The sequence below is a fragment of the Lissotriton vulgaris genome, chromosome 11, assembly GCF_964263255.1.
Source record: "Lissotriton vulgaris chromosome 11, aLisVul1.2, whole genome shotgun sequence".
Taxonomy (NCBI): domain Eukaryota; kingdom Metazoa; phylum Chordata; class Amphibia; order Caudata; family Salamandridae; genus Lissotriton; species Lissotriton vulgaris.
The window spans coordinates 912,674,537-912,687,336 of NC_141699.1; the positions used below are offsets into that span (position 1 = coordinate 912,674,537).

A 12,800-nucleotide genomic window follows, 5' to 3' on the forward strand; every position below is an offset into this window, starting at 1 on the left:
ATGTGAATAGTCAGGGCGAGAGAAGGAATTATATGCAGTCGAAAAATATCTGTATTCATTTGCTGTAGGGTGTAATTTACGCCAGGTATCAACCCATCCCAATCCCTGAGTCAGCGCGTGAAAATGTGGCTTATTTTGCCATATAATTTAGTCAACCCTGCCACATAATTTGGTTTACCCCAGTAGGAAAATTCCAGTGGTACTGGACAAATGGTAGCTATCTTCGGAAGTCCTGGCCCACCCTCTAGAACCGGATGGAAAGTAGCAGCAGAAAGGGAAGTGGAGAAATAGAAAACCAGGTGCCAACGGGGGTGAAAAGGACAAGGGGCAGGAGAAAGAAAACCAGCAGGTACAGCACCATAAGAAGGAGCAGGGAGAGCAGCCACGGGGGAGGAGGGAGGGAGGCAGCAGGAAGAGCAGCACGTCAAAAAAGATCATTACGAGTAGGTGTGGCGTAAATCAGCAACGCGAGCAGCATTTCCAGGAAGTGTTGCACCGGAACAGAAGCAGCAGGAAGACCAACAGAGGGTGAGGGCTGCAAGAAAAGCAGAACCGGGGGATAGCGGCAACGACAACGAAGCATTCGCAACAGTAGTGGCGAGCGAGAGCACGGAGAGCAGTGACAGGGTTCGCCAGAGCAGCACCAGGGAGAGCGCAGCATCAGCAGCTGCTGGAAGGAAATCAGCAGCATCCCTCCAGGAGAGGCGCGTCAGCAGCACAGTCCGGCCACCGCGGTCAGAGTATCCCGAGGCACCTGTGCCGGGGCGGCAGCCGGAAGCACCGCAGCCGCGATGGTGAAGATCGCCTTCCAGCAGCCGGCCGTGGGGCTGAAGGACGCCACAGAGGAAGGCGATGGCGCCCATTCGGAGATTCTCCTGCCGCAGGGTCCTGAGGTGAGTGAACCTGGGTACCAGGGCGAGGGGGCCGCGACGGACGGCGGAGCGAGGAGGCGAGAGCAGAGTGGTCTGGAGAATTATATGTCTCCCTGAGGGCCGACCAGCATCCTAGCCTTTGCCAAAGCGCGCGCAGCCCGCTCACCTGCGCGCCTTGTATTCAGCGCGGCCCCATACCTGCCTCCACTGGCGCCCACGGAGATAAAGGTGCAAGCGGCCCAGGTGCAAGGAAGACCTACCGCATCTCCTGGTTTAGAATGAAAAAAACAGTATAGTTGGGCTGCAATGGCTCCCCACCCTAATGGGCCCTAATGTTTACTTACACCTGATGCACTATTGCTCAGTGATGGAAATGACGGGATTTGTATTATTTAGTCAGATCTGGCCGCCCCCTTGAAATGCGTAGATTATTTCCTAGCAGGGGCGTAACGCAGGCTCCTGCAGCCCCTGCGGTTCCGGGTTGTTAGTCCCGGAAGGGGAGGGGGATTGGGCAGGTGGTTCTTCTTCATTCAGCCCCTCGCCACATTTTGCCCTATCACTTTGTGTTACACCACTGAACCTGGTGTAGTTTCCTGACAACGACACGTTCAGCCGTTATCCACACTTTGTCTGCCTTGTGTTAAGTGCATCGACCTGCTAGGGGTTAGAGACCTCTTATTTTCCGTTCCATCTGGGCTCCACAAAACTGCCTCACTTAAAGGGCCATTAGCACTCCTTTTTTTCGAGTTAAGTTCCTGGCTGAGAGCTAGGGAAACCTAACACTTTGATGCCAATGTCATGTAGAAAACAAAGGCATTCAGCTTGCCACCCCACAAGTATTTAAGAGATAAGCTATAGGATGGAGGCAGGTTTTTATTCTTGCTTGCTCTGAATGTAAGAGATATGCATGCATTGTAAGCATGTCTAATGTATCTGTCTACATGATTAATTACAATAATAACCATTTATGTAGCAGCTATTGATAAGTCTTTATTACCACCCAAAGGAACCGTTTTTATCAACTTTACATTAACAAAATATTGAGAAAAAAAACAAATGGGTCTTAAACTTATGCCTTGCAGTTTTCATGCAGATCTTTGATGCCAGTTCTTAACTCACAGAGCGGTGGCAAGAGTTACAACTTGTGACCTGGTGAAAGAGATTTCTCTGCCAAAGTAGTAACTTACTGAGCTATTGGCCACATGCATCAAAGTTAGCATTTACGATTTAATTGCGAAAATGAAGGAATCGCAATTAAGAAATCGCAAATTGCTATGCATCAAAAAAATCACATTTTTATTTGCGATTTCTAAAAATTCCTTAATTGCGATTCACAATTTGCGAATCGCAATTAAGGAATCCCTTCCCATTGATTCCTATGGGCCAAGAGACCCATAGGAATGAATGGGAAGGCATTCACAAATTGCGATTAGCATTTTGCGAATCGCAATTTGTGAATGCATTTTCAAGGGTGCAGAGGGGGGTCCAAAGGACCCCCCCATGCACCCCTGAAATGTAACTTTAAGTGCAAGTTTCACACACACATGTCCCAAGGACATGTGTGTGTGTAACATGAAACTTTCAAAAGTGCATTTTTGAAATTTTTCGTATATTAGCGTGAAGGTCAACTTCATGCTAATTTACCCCTTCCTATTTGCGAATTCGCAAATTAAAAATGTTCATGCATTGCATTTAAGAAATCTGAAATTGCGATTTCTTAAATGCAATCACAATTTTAGAAATCGCAATATGGTTGCGATTCCTAAAATTGCGAAAAGCATGATGCATCCCAAATTTGAGAATTGCATTCGCAAACAGCCGAAAATTGCGATTCGCACCATTTGCGAATGCAATTCTCAATGATGCATGTGGGCATATATACTTAAGATTCAAGTCTTCGACCTGTATGGTACAATTTGTGCTTTGCAGAAAGTACATTTACACTCTATGACATTTTACAATGAGTCAAACCTGCGATTAGACCGCTCATTGGTCTCGCCAGTAAGTACATTAACCACCAAAGATTTCCTATGGTTGTTATTCCCTAGAAATTGCTTAGTATGCCAATATCTCTGCAGCAGGTACCTTATCCCCAATAAGGTGATTTAAAAGGCACCCTTTTTGTGACCAATTAAGTAAGCTAGAACAGATTTACTATCACATTTGTCCTTGTTGCTAATGTATTTATTGCAGTTTTTACAAAATAAATGTATACATTGACTGACGGATTCCACTCCTAATGACTCCGTCCGTCCGTCCTGGCTCCACTCGGTTTCTGCTGCCACCACCTGACCTCAAATTTATAGGTCCTCGAGTAACTATTGACTATTTCCACCACTACTGTTGATATATATTCTCCTGCACGCACACACTTTCTGAATGTGCATGGAGAAGCATGACCTCATAAAGACCTCCTGACTGGAAAGCAAGCAGCGCTGTTTCACCTTTACTACCACTATACTTAGCAGCATGTACCTCCCCCTCACTATCACAGAGCTGTTATGGACAAGAGTGTTTTAGTATTTAATTTACTGCTCAATGTCTGTTGGCCAACTTCAAACAGTAAATTCACCTTAAAATCAGAAGGTGATGAAAATGGCTGCTGGTGTGCCACAACACACACATACCTCATAAAGTAATGAAGCATGCATGCGCAATTCACCAGCAGCCATATTGGGTTGCTTTTTGGTGATGAAACCTGATTCTAAGATGTCCGTCCATGTGTGCATGTACCTCATGATTTACTGGAAGGCATGAGTTATGCGCAAAAGAAGATTCTACTATGACACACCGGGCAAGTGTATATGTTGTCAAGTACCAGTGGCCATATTGATAATTTTTTTAATGATTCTTTCAAACATGCACTGGCAAAGTCAATAGATTAAGAAAATAACAAGAATAGGGAGGGAGAGGAGGAAGTGGATTCTGTCTCCCCTAGCAATTTTATTAAACAAAAAGGAATCCACTCTTGCAGTGGTAGTGGTCCCTACAATGGTGGGGAGCACACAGTGTTGTATAAATACCCCTCACACACCAACAGGCCCCTTGGTGTCATGCTTCATCATCGGGGTCTTCGCACCCCTCTACGGGATGTGGCGTGCTGCGACTCACGACTACGTAGGAGCACTGGAAGTGGACTATATGTTGATGTGTGTGAAGAGAATAAATGTGAGTGGTGAGGTGAAAGACAGTGATAGTTAAAAGATACCTGGCTCGTAGGAGAAAAAAATAAAAAGTTTTTATTAAGCCCTCGGCTGGTATCGTTAAAAAAGTGCAGTGTGAGGTTGTTATGTACTAGTTAGGGTACATCAACCTCTCTAGTGCGTCGACATGTTTCGGAGTGTCAAGGACTCCTTCTTCAGGACGAGGATGTGCACTATTATCCCCACCTTACTCACATGTATGTAGATGTCAAAGTGTGCTCTACAAAAATAAAATAGGCAAAATGTACCTATTCGTGTTATATTAAATGAAGTCCGTTGCGCCCAATTGGCGTTGTTAATACAGAACCTGTGAATGAATAAAACATCATGAACTATACCATTACATTATGATATTGAGAAAAACCTGTGTAGGTACACAGGAGGGTGATGAAGAACCAAAAATAAGGCTCAAAACCCTGTAAAAGAAAAGGACATAGACAAACATATAGACTAGGACACACATGGATATGATATAGTCGCCATTAGAATCCCTGGGATAGAATAGTGGGAAAAAACACATTATTTAGTACACATATAGTTCTTACTTCTGGACTAAGGCTAACTAGCCTCATGAGCCTAGGCGTAGTATTGGGGGTTCTGTTGTCTCCTTGCTCAATGTAGCAACCTGGAGGATGTCAAAAGAGAAGGGGACAGCGTGGATTTAGAATCTAAAACGCAGTTTTTTGAGAAAGTAGGTTTCTCCATGCTCTAAGGTCTAAACTCACGGTTACTGCCATATGTGGTAGGCTGTCATCCCCTCAACGCGGCTCCGACGTTATGTCGAGTCGTATTGGACAAATGCCTTATATAGTAGTAGTAATTGCCCCAATTAATGCTTAATAAGAATCGGAAAATGCCCAAAGAAGGACCTGGACGTGGGAAATCAGGTCCGGTCCTGCGCGCGTGAAAAGGGAGTATCAGGATCAATCGCGCATGCGCAGGCGGGCACCGTGTTGGCTTATGCGCATGCGCGAAGGACACTGGTTTCTTGCGCATGCGCGTTACAACGGAATAGGCATCGACTCCGGGCATGCTCTTTTACCGGTGGAACATTCATAGCTTGATGTATTTAAAAGGGGAAACAGATCTAATAAAGAGTTGGGCATACTTTGCAAAGAATATATATACCTAGGATGTTTTTTAAAAAAAGGTTTTGATGTTAAGTGTTATTAAAGGGGCAGCATTCCTGGGTAATTTCTGATGATAATGGTGTCACTTAATGTTATTACATTCACCATATCAGGTCTAGCTCATCTCAAGGTTTGGCAAAAATACTGTCACTTGGCAGTCTGTAAAGTACATTAATCTTAACTGGCTCCAGGGAATGGAGTCATTTAGTCCGATGGTGTCTGTGCCCAGACGGAACACCCACCTTTGCTCCTTCTCAAATAAACCAGTGTCTGATGGAAGTTGTTCAATCACTGTCCAGTGTAATTCATTCACACAATGCTGTTTTTCCAGAAAATGTGCTGCCATCTTAGTAGTTGATTTTTTGCATCTTATATTGCTTTTATGTTCATTTATCCTAGTTTTTACAGCTCGTGTGGTCATACCCACGTATTCCTTCTTGCATGGGCATGTAATTAGGTAGACCACGTCCCTGCTGTTGCAGTTAGTAAAGGTTCTTTGTTCCCATTTAGTGCCATTTTGAAAGGTAAGGATCAAACTCTTCTCAGTCAGATGGCAACTGTTACAGTTCCCACATGGGTGATGTCCATGTAGCCCTTGTAGTCTAGTTTGTTGAATCACAGTGGCGGGGGGTCTTGTATGCACTAGGATGTCTTTTAGATTTCTTTCTCTCCTATGTGCAAAGAGAGGTTTTTCAAAATTAAGAGTGCCACTCGTCAGGATTCGCCAGTGTTTGTTCACCACTTTGGAGACTTGATTTGAAATTGAACTATATGTTGTAACACAGACAGTCAATAGATTGGAACATGCAATATTGGCCAGACCAATGGGCTTTGCCAGTGATTGTTTAATAACACTATTGGTGGCAAACCTGCTTTTTGTACTCAGTTGCACAGTGTTTCACAATTCCTTGGTTTTGCATGATGTAAGAGTATATTCAGCTGCTTGCAACATTCTCCTTTTATTGACTTCCCCCTACAACAAGCATTGACAAAGATCTGGTTTTAATGTGCTAACGAATGTAGCCTCAACATATTAGAGTGAGAGACAAGGGAAGGAGCCTGTACGATTGGACACAGAGCGATGTAGTTGTCCAGCAGTCACTCATGCAGTTTAACCGGCTAACCATAGTGTTAATTCCGCCGCGGTGCAGGTGATTACTTGCGCGGGCTGGTCCACGTCGGCCAACGGACATGCGCAGCACTACGGAGGTAGTGCTTGCGACGGCCGTTGGCCGATGGCAGCAGCAAACAGGTTAATGCAAGCACTGAATTTGAGGTGGAAGGATACACTTTAACATATAGTATTAGGTGAGAGATTAATATTTTGTAGAGATAAGACGTGATTGACAATGCCTCAGGCTAATAGCTGAAAGTGCCTAGGCGAAGAAAGGTGGTGGTTAAAAGGGGCAGCCTCAAAGCCCACTCTATGCATATTGAAAGCAATAGGTCTATGTAAGAAATTAGATTATTGATTGAGGCTGGTGGAAGCCTCGCTCAGGCAACAACCACAATCCCAGTCAGGGTGAACCACAAAAAATCATTAAATTGCCCTATGCTTAACCTTCTGGTAGCGTGGCAAAAAAGCAGTCAGACTTAACTTAACTACAGTTAAGTGTCAGGTATTTATATAGCACACAAACAGTAATAAAGTGAAAACACAACACAAGAAATATTCCAAACCAATTTAGGAAAATAGAGTACATTTAAATAAATACAATGATACTAGAATGACAAAAATCCAATCAGCAGAACCAGGTATATTAAATGTGAAAGTTTTCTGTAGGTATTGCGCATAAAATCACGCAGTGCCACAAGCGGCCATCTGGTTATGGTAGACCAAAGGAGATACACAAGTTCAGGCCGACTGCAATGGTGCGGGGCCTGGATACAGGGACCAGGGTAGTCCAGCTGTAAATGTTAATGTCTTAAAGTCTGGCGGGAAGTGTTCCATTTGTGGTGGAGGAGGCCACGAGGAGCAGAGAGAGTATTGCCGATGGTCGTCATTGAAGCATGAACAACAGGCCGGGCAACGCAGGCTACCATTGTTGTACCCCAAAGAGCTGGTCGGCCGGTTTGTATGGTTGTTGCTGGAGCTTCTCTTTGGTGGTCACCGGGGGATGTCATTGCTGTAGCACGAGTGCAGGTCTTTTGTTGACGGTTGTCACTGGTGGACGTTGTAGCACCAAGAGTGGGGTTCACTGGTGCTGCCAGTTGGCAGTCTTTGTGGACCGCAGAATCTTGTCACGACCAGGCCTGTTTGTGGTAGCAAAGAGCCCAAAACTTCAGAACTGCACCCTTCTTTCACAGGAGGAACTCAACTGATGCCAGCCAAGTGTACGGGACTTGAGGAGGCACCTTTTGAGAATCATGTACTCTCTCCAGCAGAAACCAGAAGGGCTCAAGCAGCTCTAGTTGCAGGGCAGGCAGGTCCAGTGCAGCAGGTGAGCTGGGCAGTTTCAGGGAGGCCGCTGGAGCATGTCCCTTAAGCTCAGAGAGGCGGTCCGCCAACTGACCCTTGGAGTCACTCTTGGGGAGCCTGGAATGAAGGTAGTAGGTCTAGTGCAGAGCAATCCTTAAGCAGCAGGGTCAAGACAGTCCTCAAGCAGCAGGGGAGCCCTCAGGTAGCAGAAGGCTGAACTCAGTGACTGTGCAATGCACAATTCACGTGACTTACTACTGGTGGGGGGGGCAGCAGAATCTATGGTCTGAAACAAAGTTTAATAATTGAAGTTAGAAAATCAAGCAATTAAAAAAAAAAGCTCTTTTTCTAAAAAAAAAACCAACAGGGGCCGAATAAGTAGGGTTCAATACAAACTTACTTGTGTGGAAGCCGAAATCAGCTTAGAAATGACACTAAACCAAATTAATCTCTAATAATTGCTAGAGCTGAAAAAACATTTGAAAATAGCTAAGTGGTGTATAGGGAGGAAAGGATTAATTTAGAAAATAGGCAGAGAGTACAGTAGTGAAAAATGGTTGAAAGCTTTATTCGATATGCAAAGATATCTTACAAGCATAACATACATTTATAAAAACAACATTACGAAAAAGTGCAAGTATGTCATACATTTTAAGAAGATAATATTGTAGGGAACCTCGTAAGATAAATTAGCTAAAAAAGGAATTAAACCGATATAGACAATCTCTTGCAACGGATCAACCAGCAACATTTCAAAAATTTGGAGACACCACAGACTATGAGAGGGGAGGTATCAGTCAGTAAAATTCGGAGAGACACCGAATGTACGCATGTTCCCAAGCGTTTGAAAAGGGGTTTTCAACCAGTATCTCCTTGGATAAATATAATCTGGACACTCAAAAAGTACATGAGCCACCGTCTCAGGCCTGGCTGGGCAAAAATGCGCAGAAGGGGGATAAATGAGCATGGGACTTCCACTTTGATACAGTTGTTCCTAGCGGGAGAGTGCCAACTCTGAACTTGAAGTAAAGGGCCCTATCCACTGGCATAGTGATAAAATCCATGTACGGTTCATATAATGCCACATCCTTTATTCTGAGGAACGCTGTAGTCGAATTGCAGTGATTAGGGTTCCCGCTTTGCTGACAAAAGACCCAGTCCCAATAAAGTTTTTTGAGGACTGCCTTTGGGGGAGCAGATTTTGTAGACCAACAGTGTCCCAGGCCCAGTTCCCCCAGAAGATTTTTTGTGTCCCTCAGCCACTTGATCTTGTTCCAGCCCCCCATGTCCATTACTTCTGATAGGCCCTCGGCATAAGATTTTAGTTCCGGGACCCTCCATATGCGGGACCATAAGAGCAATGGGCGAAGACGGGCCTGGTCTTTGATGCTTCTGCAGCCCAAATCCAAGAGCACCGGAACTGTGGGGGTGCTCGAGGGGAGGGCTAAGAGGTCCTTTAGGAGCTTATTTTCGGCCTTGGATAGGGAATCCACATTACAATTGCCCCATAGCTCCGTGCCATACAAGGCAGAAGTGACCCCCCCTTGCCTTGTAGACCTCAACTGCGGGCGCCACTGAGGATCTGGAAGATGTATGATATTCCTTTAGTAAGGCACCCCCTACCCTTTTGTGGCAAAGAACCATCTTGTCAATGTGAGAAGACCAGTTCATCTTGTCATTCAGGCGTAAACCCAAATAATCAAATTCAGATACTTTCTCCAGAGGGACCGAGTTCAAGGTGGGAGGACGACCCAGTTTCCTTGGTGGGCGTAGTATCAAATATTTCGTTTTTTCTACATTTATCACCAACCCTCTAGCTACACAAAAGTCCTGGAAACGGGTCAACAGCTTCTGGAGCCCCTGTGGGGTGTTTGAAATAAGGAGAGTGTCGTCCGCGAACAACAATGTTGGAATCCGCTCGCCCCCCAGGCAGGGTGCGTCCGCAGGTTCCTTAAGCAGGTGCTCCACCACACCATTTACATATAGGGAAAAAAGTGTGGGAGCTAACACGCAGCCCTGTCTGGCACCCCTACAAACCGGGATTCTGTCTGTTGTCTCGCCATTTCTCCCCCAGCGAACCTGGGCAAAGTTATTCGTGTGGAGTTTGGTGAGGAGGAAAAGGATGTACGGGGGCAAGCCCAGACCATGGAGAACCCTCCAGAGTTCCTCCCTGGGAACTAGGTCAAAGGCAGTCTTCAAGTCGATGAAAGCCAGGTAGAGACTGCCCTTGCCCAGTTCCACGACCTTCCAGTGCAGAAGTGTTAGCCGAAAGACTTGCTCAATTGTACCTGTTCCTGAGCGAAAGCCTGCCTGGAAGTCCGATAGGACTTGGTTCTCGTCCACCCAAGGTAGGATTCTCCCCAGGATCACTTTTCCGTCTACTTTTTGTGAAGAGTCAATCAGGCTTATTGGCCTATAATTTCCTGGAATGTCTCTACTACCCTTTTTATAGATGGGGACTACCACTGCCCCTCTCCATGACTCTGGGATCGGGCCACCCTCCAAGATGGCATTCAAGAGGGCCGAGATCATAAGACCCCAGTCAGATGGATAGGCCTGCAGTAGATCCCCTGGGAGCCCATCTGGGCCAGCAGCTTTCAGTGGGACCACAGTCTTGATGGCATCCTCAACCTCCTGTGGTGTAAATAGGGTAAGGGTGCTAGATTCCATCAAAAAGGGAAATACAGCTGGCTCATTTAGGGGCCCTTCTATCGCTGAGTATAAGGCCCCAAAGTGATGGAACCAGCTCTGGGGTGGAATAGTGCAGGTCCTCAGAGTGTCATTGGGTCTTCTACGGGAGCCTATCAATTTCCAAAATCCCTTAGCGTCTTTACCTTTGCTAGCAGCCAACAAGTCCGCCCAGAATTTCTTCTCCCATTCCCTCTTTGCTGTCGGGATAGCCTTGGAGTAGACCTTCCTAGCCTCCCTTGTCCTGACTTGAGATTTTGCTTTTACTGCCTCGACCCAGGTTTTTTTTCGCCTCCCTACAGTTATGGGTATACCACCCGTCTTTTTTATTAGCCCTTTCTTTCACCCCAGTATGTCTCTGGCGCACAGTGAACAGATTTGTCAAGGCCCCAGTTAGGTCGCAAAATACTTCGCATACCTCCCCTAGGCCTCCTTCAACTATACCTAGGTTATGTTGGGCTAGGGCCAAAAGGTGGGACACAGCCTCAAGTATTCCGGAAGACAAGAGAAGTTTTGACCACTTCAGGCGCCTACCGCAAAGAAATACCTCCGACTCGCCAAGGTCAACTGTGGGGCTAAGTATGGGACCCCCACTGCTAACAGACCACCAGGGGGCTAGAGTGAGGGACAGCAAATTGTGGTCGCTTTCGACTGAGGGGACTATTACCATATCCCTCACTGAGCTCCATAAACACACATCAAGCAAGATGTAATAAATTCTTGATGTGTGGTTGGGCCTATTGTATGTATTAGCACCCCCTTTGTCCGAGCTAGTCCTTCCATTTAAAGCCCTCAGGCCATATTCTATACTAAGGGCATTTAACTGCAATGCCACCTCGGTCCACTTTTTAATCGGGGGAAGTTCCAGGACTGGTATCCCCCTCCTGCCATCCTCCTAATCCTGGTCCTGGGTAACGTCCGAGCCCAAAGGCTCGAACGTGCAGTTAACATCACCTGCAATCAAAGTGCAGGCTTTGTATGGAGTTGCCCCTAACAAATCCTCCAACAATGCAATTGTGGGAGACTGCCTCCCCCCCTTAGTGCCTCTGGCGTAGACATTAAATATGTTCAAAACAACACAACCCCTGGCGTCCTTCAGTGTAATATTAAGCAAGTCTGGGCTATTGGTCTTAGTTTCCAATACCGTGCAATTTAGGGTTGGAGCTACCCAGATAAGAAGACCCCCCCCGAAGGTCGCCCCCTACCCGATTCTGGGCAAACAGCTGGGATGGCATAGGCAGAATACCCCGCCCTATGCACTGGCTCCCTACTCCATGTCTCCTGGAAAATGCATATGGAATACTCTTCCACTAGTGCATTCCAGTCGGGCAATGCCAGTTTTCTGGCTATTCCGGCAACGTTCCAGCTGAAGACCTTCAAAACTTGGTCCGTGACAGCTGGAGCGCATAGGGAAACTATCTCTTGACATGGAGTCACCATGTCTGAGCATGGCAGTGATCGCCCAACACCAATAGGAACTAGGTCTCCCAAGAAGTCCAAAGTAACCGATGATGTGGTTTGGGATTCATTGGGGGAGGGAAGAATAGGTGGCATTACAGTACCGTTTCAAGGCTCGCCCGGTTCCCCCCTGTCCAGTCCTCCCGTTGCTTCGAGTCAGTAGCTCCTAGGGCCACAATTTTGACCCAGCCACCCGGTTTGGGGATAGAAAGGGGGCACAGAAAAACTACTTATTCCACCATTATGACCATTGCTCATTTCCCCCATAATAGGCCTGAGAATGGTGTGATTAGCAGGCCGCGGGTAGAAATAGGTCAGGTCTACTGCGCTAATTCCAGGGCCTCCCACCGTTTGGTCTTGGATACAGATCGATCTGGCTACTCTGTTGTCCTGGAAGTTAATAATAACGCAGTCTCCCTCCAGCTGCTTCTTGCCCCGTCCAACCCAGGGCACCCTGCGGACGCCAAGGATTAGTCCGTCTACGCCCGCAGGGAGTGGTTTGTTTATTTTTAGCCAGTGAAGGCTTTTATTTTTTAGGGCTTGGTGGGTTTCTGATTGGTTATCTTTCAAGGGTGGGACCTTCACCAGCACAACGACGTAAGGATGGCAGTCCGGGGGGAGGTCAGCATAAGGTCTGCCAGAGAAGTTCTTCAAGGCGGGTGCAGCTAAGACAGGTGCTGCCAAATGGCTTTTGGCAGGCTTAGCTGGCAAAGCTGCCCCATCTCCCTTAGTCTTTGCACTGTTTGGGGGTATTTGCTTAGGTTTAGAGTTACACCCACCCGCGGGGGCCTTCGGTTGCGTTACTATCTTATGTACTTTATTGACCTTAGTGGGCTTCCCTTGAGTTGGAGTAGAGTGTAGGGCAGGACCTGATTTGGACATAGGTGGAGCAGTGGTAGTAGGACCTGATTTGGGCATGAGTGGGGCAGTGGTAGTGGGAGTTGGGGCCGTACTTGGTGCTATTGGGGAAGCCGCTTTTGGTGGAACTGGAACCTGTACCAGAGCAGCAACAGCTGCAGCTCCTTTTCCC

The 12,800-nt window shown here is 46.6% G+C and overlaps 1 protein-coding gene across 3 annotated transcripts in view; it reads left to right on the forward strand.

The window, feature by feature from the left end:
• Positions 1–459: 459 nt before the first annotated feature.
• The window catches only part of ITM2C (integral membrane protein 2C), a 281,272-nt gene continuing 268,931 nt past the window's right edge, over positions 460–12,800 (forward strand). The window contains exon 1 of one of the 3 annotated variants that reach the window (XM_086944068.1): positions 460–893. In XM_086944068.1, the coding sequence (XP_086800194.1) occupies positions 792–893 (102 nt within the window). In that variant the 5' untranslated portion in view covers positions 460–791. The remainder of the gene's footprint in view (positions 894–12,800) is intronic. The other 2 variants (XR_015300961.1, XM_086944069.1) reach the window with 2 other exon arrangements.